Source organism: Ciconia boyciana, chromosome 11 (assembly GCF_034638445.1).
Source record: "Ciconia boyciana chromosome 11, ASM3463844v1, whole genome shotgun sequence".
Taxonomy (NCBI): Eukaryota; Metazoa; Chordata; class Aves; order Ciconiiformes; family Ciconiidae; genus Ciconia; species Ciconia boyciana.
In genome coordinates, this window is record NC_132944.1 from 2,888,626 (window position 1) to 2,911,595 (window position 22,970).

A 22,970-nucleotide genomic window follows, 5' to 3' on the forward strand; every position below is an offset into this window, starting at 1 on the left:
CAATCAGACACACAGGAAAAACATGGAAACAGAAGATGCCAAAAGTCATTCTATATAAATACATGCACACTTCCTGATACTCAGTTTCTTTGGAACCTCCTCTTGTAACCAATGTGTTGGTCAAGCACCGCTAATCAACATCCTTATAAAAGCTGTGACTGCACTGCTTAAACACCTAAGAGTAAATCACTACTGAAACAAGAACAGAAAGATAGCTAGTAAAGTAGAAGTTTTAAAAAAATGGTTTGTAGACATTTGACAAGATGGGTATTAACCACAAAATTCTGCTAGGAAAGTGTTCTCTTTCAAAAGCTAGCATATACAGAAAAGGTGTCAGCTAGCCACTCTGGACTTGCTGTAAAAATCTACTAAAGCCACATCCTTAGGAACTGGAACAAGTCTCTAAGGGCTTCTGAAAAAGGTAATAGTGCAAAACTAAAACTTTATAACAAAATTGATGCAAGCGTGAAAATAAAAATAGTGTCTCAGCCAAGATTCCTGTTAAGCTGAGTGGTAAGACACAGACCATTTGTCCATAAACTTTTGTTTCTTTTTTAAATTAAATGGTTTCCTGCATACAGTTACATCTGTTCTTAACACAAAATATTACGCTTGCCCCCTAAAGAACGTGGTCGGTTCTCTGTGGAAGTTTTGGAAGGAAAATGAGGTAGGAAATCCATGCTCAACGTAGTGTCAGATTTTTGTATTCATCGGAACACAGAGTGTTAAAACTCTCATCGTCAGGTCATCAGTTCTCAAATTCCTGACAGTTCCATTCCCTTATATATCATAAATGTAACTTTTGCAGTATCCAGTAAATTATTTGTTCAACAAGGATTCAAGATCACAATTGCCAAGGTTGGCATATTACCAACAGTCTTTGTGGGAATTAACAGAAGTGAGCACGCATACAAGTAAAGAAGGTCAACTTACATTTACTTACAGAATTAAGAGCCCTCAGATGAACCTTCTCTAATGTCTATGAACATACTCTGAATTGCCACAATTGCAGGACAAAAATGGCTTAGCTCGATAGGTAAAATGTTAACCTCAATCATTAGATCAGCACACTCCTACAGTGTTTCACAGTCAAGAACACACATGCAGTCAGTGGAAGCAGATGAGCCAACAGGCTGTGCAACTAGACTGTTTTCAATCCATTGCCCATACCTTATGTGCAGATTGATAAAAATTACTAGGGTCCTGTTTCCTGAGCTCTTTCCTGTCACACTCTAACAATTCCAAAAGGCTGAACTTTTCTCCATGCTTATTTTCATTATATTTAACAACCTGCAGATTACAGAATTCAATGAAAACCACAGGCCTGTAACACTATGACCTACATTCCACTCAGTTTTAAATATAATGCATTTGAAATTTTAAGCTAGAGTCAAAAATTGCAAACATTTCTGCTGCATGCAGTGCACTCTGCTCTATTAAGTTCCTCACCTCCAATAGGACTGTCCAAACAATATAGAACATATGTGTTGCTGTGTATTCTTACGTAACAGAGACAGATAGCCCTTGCATTTCACATTTCAACTTGTTATGGCTTAAGCTCAAGTAAAGAAAACTATAGAAATTTAAAATATAATAAACAAACCTTTTTGGGTCCATGCATTCACTGAGATTCACCATCCTTGGACCCATGCCTCCCTTTTGGTTTTTCTCCCATCCAACAGCTTTTGGACAATCTGTTTGACATTAAAAAAAGGAAGAGAGAAGGAAAGAAAGAATGAAAGCCTTAATATCAGAGGATAGAAAAAAGAAATTTTGTTGGATTTAACCTTGTTGGAAAAAAACAAACAAATTGTAAACCTGAAGTAAATAATCTGTACCTTAACAACCTAGTATACATTGCTATACAAATTTTGCTGGTTTACATCAACCAAAAGCACTGCTTCTTGGAGAAGTGCTTTACTCTCAAGTGTCCGACATGCTGCTTCTGCCTGTTCAGCTTACTTCAAACCTAGGACAGAGATGGCATCATTCCTCGTTATGCCTCCGGATCCTTAATGTCAAACAGAATGCTATGTTCAGAGCTCAGTAAATTCATAATTCAGAACTCAGTAAATTTTGCCAAGTTCAATCATCTCTTCATGTTCCCTAGACCCCATCTGTAAATTCAGTAGAGAATTATATGTCCTAATTATATAATAATTAAACAATTCACAACAATGATATGTAAAGTATTCAGAACTTCCTGGATGAAGTAGGGAAATTCTGTGATACTGTCCTGTACACAGAAATTAAGTTTATGTTCTAAAATTACAAGTTTATTGCTTTAAAACACACCTGCTCTCTGTACCTCACTATTGGATTGAAGAAACAATTCCACTCTGTAGCAGGCTTCTACCATTTTAGAAATATAAAGTTTGCATCACATGAATTCACTATCATATGCATTTTCTCCTGTCCAACCTAGTGGCTTTCTACAATGGAGTTACCACATCAGTGGACAAGGGAAAAGCAATGGATGTCATCTATCTGGACTTCTGTAAAGCCTTTGACACGTCCCCCACAACATCCTTCTCTCTAAATCGGAGGGATACAGATTTGATGGATGGACTATTCAGTAGATAAGGAATTGGTTGGATGTTCACATCCAGAGGGTAGCGGTCAACGGCTCAATGTCCAGATGGGGATCAGTGACGAGTGGTGTCCCTCAGGGGTCCATACTGGGACCAGTGCTGTTCAATATTTTCATTGACGACATTGACAGTGAGACTGAGTGCCTCCTCAGCAAGTTTGCAGATGACACCAAGCTGAGTGGTGCGGTTGACACGCCAGAAGGATGGGATGTCATCCAGAGGGACCTGCACAAGCTGGAGAAGTGGGCCTGTGTGAACCTCATGAGGTTCAACAAGGCCAAGTGCAGGGTCCTGCACCTGGGTCGGGGCAGTCCTTGGTTTCAATACAGGCTGGGGGATGATGTGATCGAGAGCAGCCCTGCGGAAAAGGACCTGGGGGTACTGATGGATGAAAACCTGGACATGAGCGCACAATGTGCGCTCGCAGCCCAGAAGGCCAACCCTACCCTGGGCTGCATCACAAGCAGCGTGGCCAGCAGGTCGAGGGAGGGGATCCTGCCCCTCTGCTCCGCTCTGGTGAGAGCCCACCTGCAGTGCTGCATCCAGCTCTGGAGCCCTCAGCACAAGGAGGACATGGAGCTGCTGGAGCGGGTCCAGAGGAGGGACACGAAAATGATCCGAGGGCTGGAGCACCTCTCCTCTGAGGACAGGCTGAGAGCTGGGGTTGTTCAGCCTGGAGAAGAGAAGGCTGCGGGGAGACCTCACAGCAGCCTTCCAGTACTTAAAGGGGGCCTATAGGAAAGACGGGGAGAGACTTTTTAGCAAGGCCTGTTGTGACAGGACAAAGTGCAATGGTTTTAAACTAAGGGAGGGCAGATTTAGACTGCATTTAAGAAAGAAATTTTTTACAATGAGGGTGGTGAGGCACTGGAACAGTTGCCCAGAGAGGTAGTGGAGGCCCCATCCCCGGAAACATTCAAGGTCAGGTTGGACGGGGCTCTGAGCAACCTGATCCAGTTAAAGATGTCCCTGCTCTTGCAGGGGGTTGGACTAGATGACCTGTAAAGGTCCCTTCCAACCCAAACCATTCTATGATTGTCTGGCTGAGGGACTGCGTACAAATTTAACAAGACAAAAAGAGACTAATTGCTAATTGCCTGGGTTTTGTATTTCATACGACACCAGGAGAACTACTCTTTTTTTTTAAATTAGAAACACTATTTAAGGAGGAAAAAATTAAAAGATAATATGGTCTCTTCTTTCTTTTTTGAAGGGGGAACCATATCCTTTATAGTCATTTAACAGAAATTCAAACAACTTAAAGTCCATTTGAAATAACTTTGCATAAGCAATGATTTAGTAGTATTAGTTTATTTTTTCCATCTTCACAGTGATTGAGGAGGGAAAAAAATTGGGAAAGATTTTTTTTTTTTTTAATGGATTACCTGGGCCAAGGACTCTCTCTGGAAGTTTTATTTCAAAGATAATGCTGTGTGTTATGTCTCTCACTCCTTGCATGGTCCTGTCTCTGAAGCAGAGCACTTCAACTGACTGGAGAATGCTGCCCCTGCCATTTAAAAAAAGATAAATAGAGAGAGATATGCAACTTCTTTAATAGGAAAGGGTCTTCTTTTAAACACTATTTCACACAGGTTCAGTCTCTTGCAGATTCTGAATAAGGCTTTTTCTGTTAGTACTGAAACACTGTTGTTCTGATCAGGTATGAACAAAAACAATTGCTTAGTATGTACAAATTACTAGTTTGTTATGAAACAGCTCTAAAGAAACGGCACTGTCAGCCTGTCCTCTGTCATTTATACAACACTGCTGGACAAACTGCATATTTAGAGGAATAAAAAGCAGGGAAGCAATAGAGCACACATCAGGTGACATGATGTACTTTGCCATGGCACAAGCAAGATCCTCTTAGTTCTTGATATAGTATTATTTTTCCTCCTTATGATTCAAATCCTCAAATCAAACAATTAGAACTTTAGTGCCTAAAACCCTCTGAATCTCAGAATGTGTAAAGCTTTCTGGGCACTTACGCATCCTTCTATGTCACAGTTCAGGTAGTAGCCCAGAAAACGCCATATGTAACTGAGCATTTATTCTCCCTGCTGTGTGCTTTGTAATAAAATGTAGAAGTCAAAACTATAAAAATGCAAGTTAATTACATTTTTGTTACAGCAATCCAATTTTATATGATACTTTAAATTATACTTTTTTCAAATACCACAGTGTAAAACTATTTCCTGTCTTCCCAACTTCTGCCCAACAAAAACATTCAAGAAGGCACACTACCAGAAAACCTAAGAGTATCTGATTTTCAAAATTTAGGTCTACTATTACTTGGCACTAATTAACTATATAAAATCATAGAATACTTTAAACAAGATTTGAAACAGCTAGAGGTATTGGCAGAGTCTGAAGCATATGTTTCCAGGTACATGCATGCATGTGAGGATTAGGAGTAACAGGAACTCCTGACTGACAGAAGTAAAAAACAGAATAATATGCAAAATCAGAATCATTGAAGGTGAGTCATGTCAAGGTTAAAAGTTAAAACTCAGATGGGTGATATGAGTAAAGTGCCATGGGGGAAAAATGCCTAATTTACTATCAACCAATAAATAATCTTTGTGGGAAAGAATAAAATAGATACCATTTGTGGGCTGCCAGGATCAGGAAATTTCTCAGTGGCCATCCTGGATAGTGGGATAAATTACATGGATCATAAACTCCAACTGTCACCTGCAAATAAAATTGCTCTAAATAAGAAGTCATCTATCCATACTGATATTCAGTTCACAGTAAAAGTTATCTGGCATTTTTAATGTAAAACTTCTGGACAGAGAGTGCCTACACACCCATTTTACGTATTTACAAACGTTTAACACATGGTCACCCTAGATTTCAGTCAAGTGTTTGCCACAGCTTTGAGATTTGTTCAGTTTAGCCTCTTTATGGAGATTCACTTTTTACTACAGTACGTGCACCTTCATTACCTTCCTTAAACGCACCATTATGGGAGAAGCCCAATAACTGAAGCCTTGTTCTCGAAACAAAATCCTGTATTGATTTTGGGATGATCAAAAAGTGAAAGGGGAGAGGCCAGCAAGATGTCAAGTCAAAGGAAAAGCAGAGTAAAAATAACTTGTAAAGCCAACCTTCAAGATGAGATCTGAATAAAGGAACTGGACATTCTGTCTCATGTTCAACCAATGTAATACCATGCTCGTAATGGATACATCTAAACTAGGAGCTCACTTCACACTCAATGCAGAACCAAAACACATCCAGAAATTAGAAAGATGCCACTGCCTACCTTTAGATATCCTGAAAATCTGAACTCAGCGCTCACTAGTGGTACCTGTGTCTCTCACATCTACAGAGCTCTTCCCTCCTGCTTCTTTGCCTAAAGATGGACTAAGAGTGACTGGTCTCAACTCTACCACATCAATGAGGTGTCCCTAGAACAGTCTGAAATGCAGATGAACCAATCTAACGGATGCAGACAGGAGAAACAGAGGCCCACTCTTCATCCCTCCTCCCAGCCATACACTGCTGCTGCTTTGCAACTGCTGACTCAAGCAGGCATAAGACCTGTTAGTAAGCTGATTCAATTTCATAAACTAGCAGAAAACTAACTCAGCAACAGCAAAAACATATTTTTCTTCCAGGGGAGCAAGTTCGTTCGGCTCGCTGAAATACACACAAACTCTACAGGCAGTATTGATGCAATAAATCTTATCTGACAGGTCTAAAATGTTGGCACTTCCCTCCAAAGTGAACGTTAATGGAGAAATATATTCCAGATTATTACAGATTTCTCTCCTATTGAGAATGTCCCTATCTAATTAAGTATACTCTTACCTGTGACCCATTATTGTAGTTATACTACCATTCATAATCTCAACCTTCACATTCTTATTTTACAAAGAACAATTGCAGACCTAGGTTTTAATTTCAGAAAAACAAGTTTGGAAAAGCAAAAAAATAATTGAAGATGAAGTATTACAAAACACAACTAAATTACTTTCAAAAGGTGTGACAAGACCTCCTTTAAAAAAAAAAGCCTTTTTTGCGTTTATTAGCTCTTCACCATAACTCAGAGTTTTGTTTCCTAGAACTTCAGTGACATGCAAAATAAAAAGTTTTAAGTTCACCAAAAATAAAGACAGTAAAGCATTCAGAAAGGCCTAGCAAAGTTCAGCAGCTCAGCCACACAATTCAAAACTGAATTCAATGTGCATGAACACAAGCCAACCAAGCCAGTCAACTCTTGCTGCAATGACATCTGCTTCATGTATCATTGTAACTCTTCCCTAACTGAAAGCAATGGACGGTACTCACTTTACGCTCAAAGGACATGCATGATCTCTGCATTTAACAAGAAGAAATATCCCAGCCTCTTCTAGTGCACAACCCATCTATCTTCCAAAATTACAAAGCATTTACCTTGAACATTCTTCAGATACAGATTCCCAGCAATTTTTATGCAAAGCTCTCACGTTAGAACATGTACATGTGGCAAAACACACACTGAAAGTTGAAAACTTAAAGTTGAAAACTCAAAGTTGAAAACTCCCATAACTCCGATTACTGTTACCACAACCAACAAATACATGAAGTACATGAGTACCAATTTTTAGTACACAAACAATAAAAGTGTTTCGCATTACTATAGCATTGCAGGTAGAGTGGCTGGCAAACTTGAATCGTTCACAAACTAACTCTTTCACAAACTTATGTTGTTTCTGTTTTGATAATGAGGGAGACAGAGCATGAAGAACTTTGTTTACAAGCTGACTGTTAATCTGATGTAACCGGGCTTTTGCCTAAGAACTAGAGGCACTTAACTCGACACAAAAAACCATCCAAGCTGCGGGTCTTCAGCTATTTATCCAGGCTATTCCTTGGCCAACCACTGTGCCCAGCTCAGTATTATAGACACTTTTCAAACCATTTGTAAATTAAACATTTGTACGTTATAAAAAGACATAAAATTCTCATTACCTTTCCCCCTCGGTCTTGGAAGAAACCATCCCATTTTTTCAGTAGAGATATCACAACAGAATTGTCATGATACTTGATTAAAAAATAGGGCAAGGCTGTAACCCCCTCTTTCTGGCAAAGTTCATCATACGCTTTCTGAAGTGCCTGAATCTAAAAGCAGAAAGACAACTATAACCAGTTTTAACAATCTTATACAGAACTAAGGAAAGTGTTTTAGCATCTGGGAAGGCTACCTCACTCAAATAACCTTAGAATATAGCATATTCAGAAGTTTTAAAGCCCGTTATGACCACAATAACTGAGATCAAATATTCAGTTGCTAAAACAGTATTTGTCAGCAGCAAATTTTAAACAGGGGCATTATTATCATTGCCACAAACTGATCTACCAGTAGATATTAAAACAAGGTAAAAATCTCATTTTGATAGTCACAGTAGCTTTATAAGAAAGTAAATCTGTCCATCTATTATAAGCAAAAGAACAGAGTCCCATTCAATTTATTTTGTTACATGTATTTTCAATGTTTAGTTGAAACTCTGTCTTTGGATCATGACAGGTATTTTTACACTATTTATTACTACAGAACTAATGAGGCTCTTTGAGAAGAAGGGAACTAAGCATTTTTCACTGAAAAAACCCAAACTGTTTCTTATTGATTATTATGCCATTAAAAAGCCATTCAAGGTTTTGCATTAACTTCTGTCAAAGCAAAAAGGCACATGTGGGCAAGTTGATTTTTTTGTCCTTTTGCATTGTAATATGAAAGAAACTACCAAAAAATTGTTAACTTTTCTCCTAAAAAAAAAAATATCTTCCCTATCCAGTTGTTGTTCTTGTCCAATCACGCATTTTATTAACAATTTTGTAATTGCTAATGACGTAGCTCTCCCAGGGGATGCCCCTTTAAAAAAGTTTCTTAAAAATATAATGAGTTTCAAAAATATTGCTATATACTCAATAAGCCGTATATAAAAATTAAAATGAACATAACCGCCTCTTCAAGAATTGTTTGCCACATCTGCATCTAAATGAATAAAGCTGAAGTGATGTTAAGCTGAGAGATTTTATACAATAACGAGAAAAGAGGTAAACAAAAAACCCACATGGAAATAAGAAAAGTGAAGATTTTAAAATACATTAGATTCTCAAATTAATTCAGTATGTGCTAACAAAAACCCTACATTTTACAGCCCACTAAACTGCTTAGTGATACAGACTTCATAACATTTAGTATTTTGAATACCTGATTTAATGGAAATCTGTCACCAAGACACACTGGTTTCTGAATTATATGTATTCCATCAGGGAAGCAAAGAGCAGGGTAGCAAAACCAGTAATAGAAATGATATCTTTTTAAATCCTAGAAAAAAAATTTTTCTAAAATTAGATAATAAACTTATAAATCAAAGTAAAATACGGTTTGGAATACTAACTAATCATAATTGATAGTTGATGGTACTAACCATACAAACCATAGTTCTCTTTACTTCACAAGGCACTGTGTCATGATTTTAGAAAATAATAAAAAAATACTAGACAACTTCCCTTCTCTGTATATGTTTTTATTTAAGATTTAAACAGACAGTGTGTGTACAATACTTCAGTTTTTGTTAGCTGGAGCATTATTTATTAAAACGTTCAATTTGTTAAACATGAAACAGTTGCTTTACTTTTACTAATACCTATAAGGCCATCAGATAATCTTACACATTTGTAGAAAAGAATATGAGATGGCACCAGCATTTTTTAAAAAATACATCCTAAAATATTTTATATCTGTACATGAGAATGGCTTGTTAGGTTTTTTTAAATGTTTTCAGACATTTTAAGATGTCTGAGAATGATCCTGATAACATTAATATGCTAATACTAATGCAGTATTTCTCCTAAAAAGGAGCTACTTCATCATTTCCACTACAATGCTCTAAGTACGAGACATATTGTCATTACTCACTGCGAACGTCAGCAGCAGGAACCTGTTCAAGAGCACAGGGTTTTCGAGAGCTGCTCCAGATTTTATTGATTCCCATATCTGTCATTGATTGTGGGGAAAATAAGGAAGAGAAAGGACAGAGAAACAAAATACCAAGGTAGCATGAGAACAGCTGCAGAAATCTTTAATTCTTCCAGCTACCTTTAAAATACTGAAATTAACACTCCCAGTCAGCCACTGTGATATTTTCCTAACTGATCTGATCCATGCTATTATCTATGCTAAAAGGATTCTAAAGGTAAGATATGCACTCTCTAACACAAAAAATTATGGAAGCTGGGGAACAAGAGGAGCATTAGTTCATGGATCAGGCTTGGAGCATCAAACGAAACAAAACAAACCTCATCAGCAACAGTCCCTCGTATATGAACCATTAACACTAGCACAATAGGGAACATACTGTGATATTAACATAGCCTTTTATTGCACTCTCATCTTTTTCATTCATGGGAACTACAGATACTAGATATGTGAATAAGCTACTAGGAAATCTGACCCAAAAAAATGGAGACATGCAAGAAGGCAGTACACTGCATGTTGGTGAGAAAAGAAGCTATAATACTTGTACGAGGCAGACCTGTTTGATCTTTGTCTTAAAAAGACAAACAAACAAACAAACAAAGAGCAAAAAGAGCAAATAAAGCATTCTGACATTCCCAGTTTCCCTGAAGACAGATATTGCATCATACCTACCACTGGCAGGGAAGCACTAGGCCACAGGAACACAAAAAATTCATAGCTTTGACTGAAGATATGCATGAAAACTTTGCTACTCAAGGCCAGCAGCAGACAATCAATCTAATTAAAGGAATCAAGGACTGGTCCAAGTCAAGTGTCTCAAAAAGAAAAAGGTTGCCTTAGTTTGATTTTCACTTCTCCCCAGGCCATGACATTTAATTTAGTTAGTTACAGTGCAAGCAGATTAGTCCCTTCCTTTGACAGCCATCTTCTTCTCACTTTATCTCAGTCTTCCGGCTGTCCTGGAGCTTCCCCATCACTTTGTCACACAGAAGTATTGCAATAATCTGAAGTTTAAACCAGGCACTTGCTGGTTTCTGGGTATCAAGACAAATTTTAAAAGTGTTGTCTACAGAACTCAAGTCACTGGCAGCTCCGATAGCACCGTTAAGCTTAAAACGTGGCCTAGTAGAACACCGAATGCAGTCCTCCAAGTATAAGTAGCTACTTTCTACTCTCTTGCAAAGAACAGTAAAAAGCAAAGATCAAACCTGTCAGTGTTTAAGCGGCATTTGGACCATGCCCTTAATAATATGCTTTAACTTTTGGTGAGCCCTGAAGTGGTCAGGCAGTTGGACTAGATGATCGTTGCAGGTCCCTCCCAACTGAAATATCCTATTCTATTCCTTCCAGAACAAGTTAAATCCTGAGGCTACTATATGGGTGAGTATGGACAGCATCTCCAGTATTTGGGGCAGAGACTATAAAGCACTTCACTGGCTACTTTGAAACCCTTTCTCTCTACCAGTTGATTTGATTTTTAATCTTACCTCATTTGCTTCTTTTTCCAGAAGTGATTTCTTATCACAGGACTTGAAAGTCTCAAAAGTGTTGGTATTATACAATGTTCCAAAAGCAGGACAGCAACGTGCTGGTATTGAAGCATTCCTGAATAAAAGAAAGAAACCTCTGGAAATTGGATACTGACGCCTTTAGCATGGTCAGCAGTAGTAGCTCTCCTATGGTATAAGGTTGCCCTGAAATTGTCAAATGATGAGGCACAGTAATAAAAGTTAACAACGGTTCCAATGAAAATGTTTTTATGATCATAATGCTTTATTGAAAATGGACTGGTATAAGAACCTGTGCAAATACACATCTACATTATTATTTCAAAGATACATCAGGCATCTGTATTATCTCTAGCAAGGTGGCATTACATCATAGATCAAAGATTTTAAAATTCTATTCAAATATAAACTATGCATGACAAATGTGATTTTCACTAAGAAAAAGCTAAGACTGAACTTTAGATGTCAATATTTCATTCACATAAAGAGTTACTCAGTTAAAATTTTATGTTTAAAAGACATCCCAAAGGAAGCCTAAACCAGACAAAAGATTGAGTAGCTTTTATAGTTTCTAAAATCATCAGCTGGAGAAGCTGCTGTTTGTAAACAACAGTATATATTTTCCCCCCTTTTTGAATGTAAATTAGGTAAAAAACTACAGTGGTCCCTGATTTATTTCACTGACTCCTTTAACATTGTTCTCTCAAATTGATATGCTTCTGACCACTGCTAAAAACCAAATACAGCAAATGTTTAAGTTACATAATAAATACACATGATGTAGTTTCCAAAAATTTTTAAAGCTAAAAGGAAATTGTTCAAGATCATCTAAACTGACTACCTACAGTACAGAAACAGAAGTACAGAAAATTAGTACAGTAGAAGGAATAATTAAGCACTGCATAAATGGACCTTTCATAAATTTATTTTTGTCATAACATTTGAGAGATCAAATACCTTGGTACCATCCATTTTTTCCTAATCTGAAATTCCTGTTCCCAATATCACAGCTTTCTTCCAAGTGCACTTTGCTGCATATGCTTTCAGTACCGTACCTAAAAGTTCTTACATAAGAATTAATGTAATAATATGTCTTATGAAATTATCTCAAAACGCACAAAGCCTCACTAGGCTCCTAACATTCTCACCAAGCAAGGCAGCGAAAGTCACTGCTGCGATTTACAACCTTGTAATCCACCAATTTAAAACATACAAGACACTAACTACGAAGACATCTGTTCCTATGTTAGTTATACTAACTTAGGCATTTGCTGGAAATGAAAACCATGTGGAAAATATATTTCCCCTCTCATCTCATTTTTGCTGTGTACACTGAGAAGCTTTGGTTTACCTTTCACTATGGGGGTGAAGGCAGAAGTACAAAATTCCAGTCATAAAAGTTAAATACTTTGGAAGATATTACAATGTAACAACTAGGGATTGTAAAAACTATTTTGAGATCCTAATTCTAACGATGAATCCTCAATAAAAAAAATCTAAGGAAAAATTTGACCAGAAGTCAGATGACTGAAATATCCTCCCTTACACAGAAGAGCTGAAGAAATGGAAAAAAATGGTATTTTATATAAACATATATAAAAACCGTGAGTGAATTTGAGACTTACCAGCGTATATTAAACTTGGCCCTTCAGATGAATATACTACTTCAGACACAGGGAGCTAATGTTTGTGACTCAAAGCAGTCTCTCCACTGTTATAAAGTTCATGAAAACGTGTATTTATTTTCATGTGGAATTTGTCCAAGTAATATTATACATCGAAGGCGTTACTGTTATGCAAGGAAAGTGTCTTCACATATGAATTAAGGTAAACCACAGTACGTACTTACATATCAAAGGCACTAAACTCCAATGTCAAGCGAGCTGGCAAACCCACAGGATCACCTGGACAAAAAGCAGCAACATGCTTCTTTTAAACTGCAATACATAGATTAATTTGCCTCTTTTTGTTAATGTCAGTTATAAATTACACACAGCCACACCAGAATTCACAGCCCACCCAGCCGTGTTTTCTAATGTTTCACCAAAATACCTAAAATATGTTACAAAAATATGCAGAGGAATGACAGGAGAAACCCAAACTACTAAGCAAGATGTTCAGTTTCTACCTACCATTGTAGTAGTACCCTTTGATAACTTTTGGGGTCTCATCCAACCGGTACTCATTGAGTTTCTTCTGGGTTAGTTCGTGCCAGAATCCTGCATCCAAGGCACTACTGAAGGGAGCAAACTGCAGCTTTGAGATCCCAGGATCTACAGGATGGTGCACCTCATTACTGGCAGTTGCCATGATTTTAGTTAATGATCGCTGTTAAACAGAATTCTGTAAAAGCAGATAGGCCTGATAAGTATATACTCAATCGACCGTATTACTCATGACTACTCAAAGCTTCTTTTTCCTACATTTTGTTGGGTTAAAGTGTAGAAAGCCCTACTGCTCTGAATGTCTAAGTAACTCCAGTTTTTAAAATCATTGATCAGAGGTCCTTTCAGTCCAAGCAAAGTCCTTCCAACTTCTTGTACGTAAAATTATGGAAGGCAAGTATATGTTCTGTTTGGCCAAGCTGCCTAGAAGGATCTAATTTCCTGACAGATATTCCATGATTTCTCCTATTACTTAGGATACGACATCTGAACTATGTACTTCTGAGTTGTATCTTGTATTGTGCTGGCCACAGATAAAAATAACAAAATGCTAAACCCTGTATCTGCATTCCTTCTGTTACCTAGATATCTGTCTAAAAGCCTATTAGTACTATTTAAGTTCTGATGTCATCTAAAATTCAAACTAACAGTTCATTTAGCTAAGTCTTCACTCTCAGCCTGCAATGAGAGTTGAACAATCATAAAGCATTCACAGATTAGCAAGTAAAGCTAGCAAAGGGAAACTAAAACCAAGGAAAAGTCTTATAAAAACCTGGAACTTCCTTAATAGTGGCACTGGCCGTTAGAAAGTCAATGTGATGTACAAGTCTACATTATTTCCTTACGGTTCTTCCCTCCTAAAGGTCTTTGTGTATGGGGAGCACTTATTCATCTATTTATTTATTTTTATAACCCAAATTACTACTCCACATTGGCTGAATGGTTTTCCTATAAGCACATAGTCTTCAATTCACAACACTTACAAATTTCAGAATTTTGGACACTACCCCAGAATGAGGAGTAAAACATCCAAACTGGGCTACCAAAAGCCTCTACTTCAACTAGGCATAACAGTCCCCTTGCTCACATTAGCAACAGCATTCGCTTCGGTATTCACTGTGAGGTGATTCAGCTCAATTTGCTTATTTTCTTGATAACTCATCAAATAAAGATGTTGCTCTCAAGAATCTCCTTTACTTACTGTTAGTATTCCTCTTCATGTCTATACCTACACATATTAAATGCAAGTTTCAGAGACATAGTCCATGACACAGAGTACTCAAATATACACCTAGGGGAAGGAAGGTCCTCCTATTAGGCATTCCATTCTGTCTTTGACTCTCCAGCTAAGGTAAGCATTAATGTTGCAAACCAAGGATTTGTTATCTATTAAAAATAAGTTCTTAAAATATTATTTTTAAACTCCTCACAAAGATATGAGCATGTACTATTTATCACAACACATCCATCTACCAAGCTAGTAACTTCTGTTTTCTAAGTCCAGAAGGGAGATCAACAGCTATCAATTTAGGCTTTGTTCACAATGCTTATCAAATCAACCATTTGAACTCAAACAATCTTGAAATGATTCCTTCAATTAACTAATTTTTAAAGACTAAATGTTTTAGTTTGCACAACATAATCCCATGTGATTGCCTTTTGTTACTGAGCCTTCACAATACCCGTTACTATTACACATGGATCAATGCTAGGATTTTACATACAGAAAAGTCAAAATAAGGTTCCCAGCATAGTTATGTTATCTGACACCAATCTAAATAGATGCACTACAGTTTTGCTGTACTGTAGCTTGGACTGAATTGAAGAATTCCAAGTTTGTCGTCCTGTGAAGTCACTTGTGCAACAGAAACAGAGCTTACATGCTTTTCTTTCATGCTTTTTGGAACAGGGGGAAGGGAACAAGAGGTGGTTTTGATTTCTTAATAACTGCCAAATAGCCAGCTCTTCTCTGAAAGAATTTCTCAAATGTGTCAAAGTTAATTTGAGAAAGACACAGTTATGCTTTTCCTTACACGATACTTCCTTAAACAAAGTCTTCAGTTAAACAAATCCAGCTATCCCTTCTACGTTCAGTTTACACAATTTATCTCCTTCTAGTGTAAATGCTTTCCTTACTTGCTGGTAAGTTGTGGAATGTGGTTTTCTGGGTATAAGTTTGAGGTTTTCCATATTTTTCATGGTGAAAGCTATGTTTCAGTTCTGTCATGATGTCTTGCTTTAACTGGCATATTGCAAATATGCCATTTTGATACCTGCATACCGCCCGTTGTTTTTTTTTTTTCCTTTTCTTAATTTTTAACAGCAGCTGGAATTTGTGGTAATGTGAATTTTGATAGCATACTTGAAAAACCTCTGAAATCTCTTTTCATTAGCATGAAAAAAAATCAGTCAGTGTCTTGAAACTTTGCAAGTACTACAACTATAAACAGAACTTATTGCATGGAATTTTCTGACCATTTTTATAAACTTCTTTTTCTGTATGTAAGTTGTAGAAGTAGTCACATAAATTAGCCAACATTTAGCTTTTACTACTACATAGGTCTTAAGCCTTACAAAATTTTTTGTTTTGCAACTCAATGTCATAGAAAGCTCATCATAAAGCAGGCAAACAACTTTGTCACATAGGTGTTAGCAATAACAGCCAGATTACATGGTACTTGATGCCGCGACTTCCATAATAAAACTTTTATTCAGTGGTTCAATAGCTGCCTAGTCAATATTAATACACTAAACCCTTCCTCCCCTTTTTTCAGAAGTTTGGGAAGGTATTACTTAACACTTTTTGTTTTTAATTAATAACAAAAAGCAACATAATGTTGTTACTTTCCTGGCCAGACAAGCTCTATTAAAACTAGAAGTTTACTCATTTTGAATTTTCTTTAAGTTAAACATTTCACCAGTGTAAAAACTATGTGGTAGGCAAGAAAAAATTCTCCTATACCCTGCAGAATTAACCATTAAAAAAAGCTGATGTTCAACTATTGGAACAGGTAAAGTTTTCATTTTGCTTTTTTTCGTTGTTGTTAAAATAAGTACCTGACACATCCAACACTAAAGTATACTGTCAAACATTTTAAATTATCAAGAAGCCAGCTGACAGTACCTAGCAGTACCTGAGTAATAAACACTGAAAATACCAGCCTAAAAGCATCCGCTGGGAATGAATTTTAACACCCTACTTATTTTCGTTATTACTGTACCTAAAGAGTTGTTGTTATTATAAAGCTGAAGGAACAGGGGGCCTCACTATACTATGCACATGCAAACAGAGAAGCATACACAATCACTTCTGATGTACCGACACTTTTGAAAATATTCTTTAATGTACTCTGATGTAAATATTCACTTACATGCTTTCTTAACACAAGACCAGTAAGCCAAGGTAAATCTCTGCAACAAATTTTAGAATACTGAAACAAAAGATGAACTGTATACATTTTGTAGAACTTGCATACAGAAATTCACATACAGTCTCTAATAGTAGTAATAGCCACTAGGGGAAAGAAGGAAAGAAGGAAAGAAGGAAAGAAGGAAAGAAGGAAAGAAGGAAAGAAGGAAAGAAGGAAAGAAGGAAAGAAGGAAAGAAGGAAAGAAGGAAAGAAGGAAAGAAGGAAAGAAGGAAAGAAGGAAAGAAGGAAAGAAGGAAAGAAGGAAAGAAGGAAAGAAGGAAAGACATCCAAAACTTTAAATGTAGAACAAACTCTCAGTTTCAAAAGAGCCCAGTTGAAAAAACGTGCTTGAAGTGAAAAGATTTACCAGTATGCTTTAGACACTCCTAAGTTCTGGGACTGGTAGGAAATTTAACAAGTGTAATCAGCAAGCATAACCCACAGTAAAGACACGCTATCACTAGTCTACATTCTAGCACTTGCTCTTAAATATGCAGGCATTTAAAATTGATCTAATGGAGGAATATATTAAGTGAAAAACACACCAAGACTTTTAATAATATTTGTCTTCCCCCAACAGACATAATTAAGCTGCTGTAAAAGTATGATTAGCAGTTTAACAGCATTTAAAACTATTGTGAAGTTACGGGTTTTAAACCAAATTCACACAACCCGCTAAAATCTACAGCTTTTTTAGAAAACTTCTTATGCTGTGGTCCAGAGTTGAGTATTTTGAAAACCTCCTTTATATCCAGGTGACAAAGGAAACTTCTATTTGCTACCACTACATAAGGGGCACCTTCAGAAAAGCTGGTTCTTGGCCGAGGGGCGTTAAGCTCATCTGGTGTCCGTTATCGAGCCCATTTTCTTCCCAAGTCTTCCCTGTTTCTAACAGCATTATTGACGCAAAAAGGCGGCCTTCGGCACCGGGAGCCAACCCGCTCCGCAAGCTCCCGCCTCCGAGCGCGGCAGCCGCCGCTCCCGGCGCACAGCCCTGCTGCGGGGCCCGCCGCCGCCTCTCGCTCCTCACGCCGGCACAGGACCGGCCGCGCCGCGGGAGGCGGCGGCCGCGCCGCAGGAGGCGGCTCCCCGCCCGCCTTTCGGGACTGGAGCCCCGGCTCCCGCCCGCCTTTCAGGACTGGAGCCCCGGCTCCCGCCCGCCCGCCCCGAGGCTCTCCCGCCCGGCGGCCCGAGGCCCCGGCACCCACCGACCTCGCGGGGCGCGGGGGCGGGGCGGGAACCCGAGGGCGGCGGGAGCTTGAGGGAGCGCGAGCCGCCCTCGGCGCCCCCCGAGCGCAACGGGCACGCGCACGGACCGCTCACCGGCTACACCGCTCTCTACTTCCTGCCTTGCCTGGTGGCTCGGCGAAGTGACGTCATCCTGCCTCGGCCACGTCACCGGGGGCCGGCGCGAGGCGGCGGCCGCTACGCACGCGCCGCGGGTCGGTCGGCTCCGCCTGAGGGGGGGCCGTCCCGTCCCGTCCCGTCCCGCCCTGGCAGCCGGCTGCGCCCGGCGGTCGGGCCAGCCCCGAGCCGGGGCCGGGGCCGGGGCCGGGGCAGGGGCAGGGCGGGCTGTGGTGCGTTGCGCGGGCGCCCGCCCGCGGAGAGTTCGCCTCCCGCGGGGGAACGGCTCGCAGGGCGCCGGGGCAAGCCCGCTGCCGCGGGCCGGCCTTGCCTCGGCGCCCCGCCTGCCCCCGCCGCGCTCTCCGCCCCTCGCACCCGCTGCCGCCCAGCCCGGCCCCGTCTCCGCAGGCTGTAGCTGCGCGGAGCAAGCGTGCGAACACACGAGCGAGTGCGAGGTACTCCCGCTTCGCCGCTCGAGGCACCAGCGGAAAATGAAGCGGTACGGCCTGAAACCAGCGTGTTCCTCCGCTGTGGTAATGAGTGCTGCGTGAATCTGCACCAGGATCCTCTGGTTGGAATACAGTCCTGATGTTCTAGTAAAAAAGTATTCGGGGATTCAGTGTGAGTGAGCAGCGCATCCCCGCAGCTGTGACAAATAACCGTGCTGGGGCTGAGTTGTGAAAACATAGCCAGCGGGTCAGGTGTGGCTATTCCCTCTACTCGGCAGTCCTGTGGCTGCATCTGGGGTTGTGTGGCCAGTTTTGTGTCCCCTCCAACTTCCCCAGTACGAGAGAGAGGTCACAGACTGACAGGAGGCCAGCAGAGTGTCACTAAAATGGTCTGGGGGCTGGAGCATATGACATGAGAGACTGGGAGAGCTGCGTTTGCTTCACGTGGAGAAAACAAGGCGATTTAATGGAAGTCTTACGTAACCTAAAGTGGAGAAGATGGAAGCAAATTCTTCTCGGAGGTGTGCAGCAAAAAGCAGAAAGGAAAAGGGCACATGTCAAAACAAGGAAAATTCTGAAAGAATATATAGAGAAAAATTTGCCTAATGTGGCTGGTTAACCACTGGAATAGGTTCCCAGAGAAGCTTTGTCATCTCCGTCCTTGGGGACTTGACTGCAAAAGCCTCTGAGCAACATGATCTAACTTTGATGTTAGCTCTGCTTTGAGCCAGAGGTTGGACTAGATGGCGTCCAGAAGTCCCTTCCAACCTAAATTTTTTAATGAGTCTATATTGATTTTTGCAGATCTAGAATACAAAGCAAAGTGTGTTTTGTACAAAACAAGCATTACCTCTTTAGATCATGTCATTTACCGATCAGGGAAAACAAATTTGCCAGAGCTGCCTTCTATTTTGGAGCACACAATACTGCAGTAACAACCATGTTGCAGAAACTGCCAGCAAAATTGGAAGTAAGCCTCAGAGGAAAAGCTCTCAGTCAGATAAGCGTGGGTAAAGTCACATAAAGACAATTGCTCAGGCTGCATTAGGGGAAATTTTTTGCTGCTGCTAATTATGCAAATTTGGACCTGATGTTTGGATAGAGGACCTTGCTGTGGAGCATGGGCCGAATAGACCTTCCGGGAATTTCACAAATAAAACAAATTGGAATAAACTTGGGAAGTTTGCTATAGATGCTATACCTTGAATCTAATTGCATTACGTCAGTAAAATTCTACAATTCCTCATTCTGCATGCCACTGGCTTTATTAGCATTGGTAATACCTTTACTCTGTTGGACACTTCATAACTCAGTGCTGCAGTTTATTTCCCCAAGGCTGGAAAAGATTTTATCACTTTTTGGTCTTTGTATTCTCTCTTTACATGAAATATAAAGGGAACATTGATGACATCCCATCAAAACAGCTGGAGTGTTGTTACCCAGTCTCTATAGAACTATAACCTAGCTTAGATTCATAGTCTTTGAACAGTTCCAGTTTCATAATGTGGTTTATGAAACAGCTGTCAGCACATAACGTAGGTCATGAGAAATAATGCCAATACAGGGCAGAGGGACACCCTTCTATGAGCGCACATCCCCATATTATCTCGACTAGACATGTCGTACTTGAAAAGAAATCAGACCCCAGGAGTTAGATTTCTGCACAACAGTTGTAGCTTCAGGGAAATGGGAGATGCATCTGGGCGGCTTGCAGTCTTGGACCATCATTTTTTATACAGACTAGCTGACCTGGGAAATAAACTTGAGATTTACACATGAAACTGCTGATGTATACGTACGAGCACACCGCAGTGAAGTCTTACAATGTAAGAGAAAGAGGCAGCTTCAGTCAAAGATCTCTCTGTGCCTGGGATCTTCAGGAAAGTGGCTATAACAAAGTTAATCTGAGATTTATGCTGTAGTTGACTGATTGTTGCAGGTATGGTTATGGTTTACCTTGTGAGATCCTCCTAGGAGCAAATAAAAGTGTCTGTAATAAACATGAGTAATAAACTTGTATGCATTGTAAACCTCAAAAATTTCAATTTCTCTAAGCAAAATCTTGCAGTGAGGGAAAATCATCCTGGAATTGAAGATGAGAATAAAATAGAAGCAGATTCAAACTCATCCATTCTTGGGGAATATGGACTCAACATGTTTTGGAGAAGATAACTTCTCAGAACTATTTAGTTCAGATTAGATTCTGTTATGAGTTTTAATAAAAATAATATTTACTTAGGTTTATATAGTGCTTTCCATTTAGGGATTTAAATGAATTTTAGACAACATTCTCAGTGAACAAGTTCACAAAATATAGGCAGAACCTGGCAGAACTATTCTATCAGTTTATTTACAAAAAACGCTGTCAGAAGTCATCTAGTCCTATGCTGTACACCTGTTACTGCTGCAAGGGGGGGACACTGCAAAATTAAAAGTCTGTTGTAGCAATGAATACTAGAATCGGCAGTGGAAGAAAGTAGGAGTGTGCTGAAAAAGGTATCATCTTGCAGTTGCCGTGCTGATAGTCTTCTGTGAGCGTCGTCGCTAATCTCTCAGGCACAGGCGAGTGCCTCCCCTCGGAACACTTTGGTATGATACAGAGAAGCAGTTGTTACCCCTCAAAGAACTGAGTTGAGGGATTATTCATATCTAGTAAGGAGGAAATTAGATTGCCAGGTAGGAGACCTGAGTTCAGGTCCCAGGCCTAACTGTGTTGGTTTTGAAGACTAAGTTATGCCTGATCAAAACAAAAGGCACTGGGTTTACTCAAGGCATTCCATTTAATTACCCAGTAGGCATTCATTTTAATTACACAGTGCCATGTATAGCAATGGGTGCTGTGTACTTCTTTTAAGGTATATTTTAGTTGAAACAGAGTTTAAACATAAGGTATATTGGTAGACAAAACAAAATTATAAGGGATACAAATATTGTTAAAAATGGAAACATCGTTAGACTTACCAGATGTCAATATGGTTTTAACCATTACCATACACAAATGTACGTCTCTTTCAGTGGGAATTCTTATACTTTTTAACTGGTGGAGATCTCAAACGACAATTTTGTAGTAACCTGGTATGTGTGCTCATGTGTCTGTGCATGTATAGAGTGTACATCTCACATTTGATTTTTTATATTTCTATCTTAGACTGTAAGATGACTGTGTGGAAATGATTTATTCCGGAGTCAGGTATGTATCATTTTTAAAGATAATTTGGAATTCGGTATCAGGAGTGTAAAACATTTTCATGAACTATTTCTCACACAGTGCTAACATTAATTGTTCTTTTTACCATCTAATTCTTCAATAGACAAATAATTTGATGAAAATTAATAATTTTGTCACTGTACTTAATGCATAAACAAAAGTGAATATGTATGTGTAGTATTTAAACTTAAGTTGGCATTTCCAGCTGAACTAATTCTCATTCTGGTGGAGGGAATGCATGCACTGAAACTTCCAAGTGTATTCTTACACCGCATCTTTAGGACTTTAAGCCACCCCAGCTAAGTTAGGAGGATAGTCCTCTAGCATCCCTGATAGCAGTGGAAGGATACGGCAATCTGCAGAATTTGGGACCTGCTCTTAGGACTATTCAAAGGTGTCTACGGTGCGTCTGTATTAATATCTTAGGATTAGAAATACATTTTTAAAGTGAATCTTTCAGTCATTTTCATTCATTGTGCTATCACAAAGTGCATCACAAAGTGGTCTCACAGAGAATGTAACGGAATCCTTTTAGATGATGGAATGAAGCCAAAATTTGCACCTACACTAATGTTTCCTTTATTGAGTGCCATATTTCCTGAAAATAATATGGGAAAATGTACTAGACATTTCCTGAAAATAATATGGGACATGTACTAGATGGCAGGATCCACTTGCTAATTGCACCCCCCTCCTTTAATAAACTTCCATGATACACAGTATTTGATGCAGAAGCCCGGAATTCTTCTCATTACCCACTAGATGTCACCATTGACACAGAAAAAATTGTGAGAATATATTTTTCTGCCTCTTAGAAGAGAGGTTGGTTGTTCTCACCACACCTTATTCAAAGTAGAACTCCAGTCCAAGAAATTCCAAGAAATTTGTTATGTTCTCTTAAAGCTATGAGTCCTCTGACCTTGTTTATTAACTGAAAAACATTGAAAATGTTTTGCAGGAAACCACTCCTGGAATATTCTCTTGAGGCTTGGCCTCATGTGGTAGTAGGCTTCTCCATTCCTTACCCTAATTTGCTTTCCTCTGCTTCTCTTACATCCAGAGCCATTTGAATTGCCTATTCAGTAAAATAAACTGATAAATCCTGTTAGGCACCTTGCTAATTGGAAGTTTAAAATAGGCAGTATCCTGTTTTCCTATTTTATTATTATCTATTATAGCTATCACATCAGAGAAGCCCACTATGACAACTTCCCCTGTCTTTATTATTAAAACAGTTACACTAAGATTATGGATAAAAATGAAAGGAGATAAAAAATATTCAGGCAGCTTTATTTGCCTAGGTTTAGCTGTTCTGTGTTTGA

The 22,970-nt window shown here is 39.2% G+C and overlaps 1 protein-coding gene across 11 annotated transcripts in view; it reads right to left on the reverse strand.

The window, feature by feature from the left end:
* Positions 1 to 18,366, reverse strand: part of ATG7 (autophagy related 7) — a 158,192-nt gene extending 139,826 nt beyond the window's left edge. For 6 of the 11 annotated variants that reach the window (XM_072876187.1, XM_072876184.1, XM_072876188.1 and 3 more), the window contains exons 1-10: positions 17,971 to 18,365; positions 13,205 to 13,415; positions 12,922 to 12,976; positions 11,052 to 11,169; positions 9,505 to 9,582; positions 8,794 to 8,910; positions 7,551 to 7,700; positions 5,197 to 5,285; positions 3,977 to 4,098; positions 1,604 to 1,694 (exon numbers count right to left, since the gene is read on the reverse strand). In XM_072876187.1, coding sequence (XP_072732288.1) covers positions 1,604 to 1,694; positions 3,977 to 4,098; positions 5,197 to 5,285; positions 7,551 to 7,700; positions 8,794 to 8,910; positions 9,505 to 9,582; positions 11,052 to 11,169; positions 12,922 to 12,976; positions 13,205 to 13,382 — 998 coding nt within the window. In that variant the 5' untranslated portion in view covers positions 13,383 to 13,415; positions 17,971 to 18,365. The other 5 variants (XM_072876192.1, XM_072876193.1, XM_072876186.1 and 2 more) reach the window with 5 other exon arrangements.
* Positions 18,367 to 22,970: the final 4,604 nt, after the last annotated feature.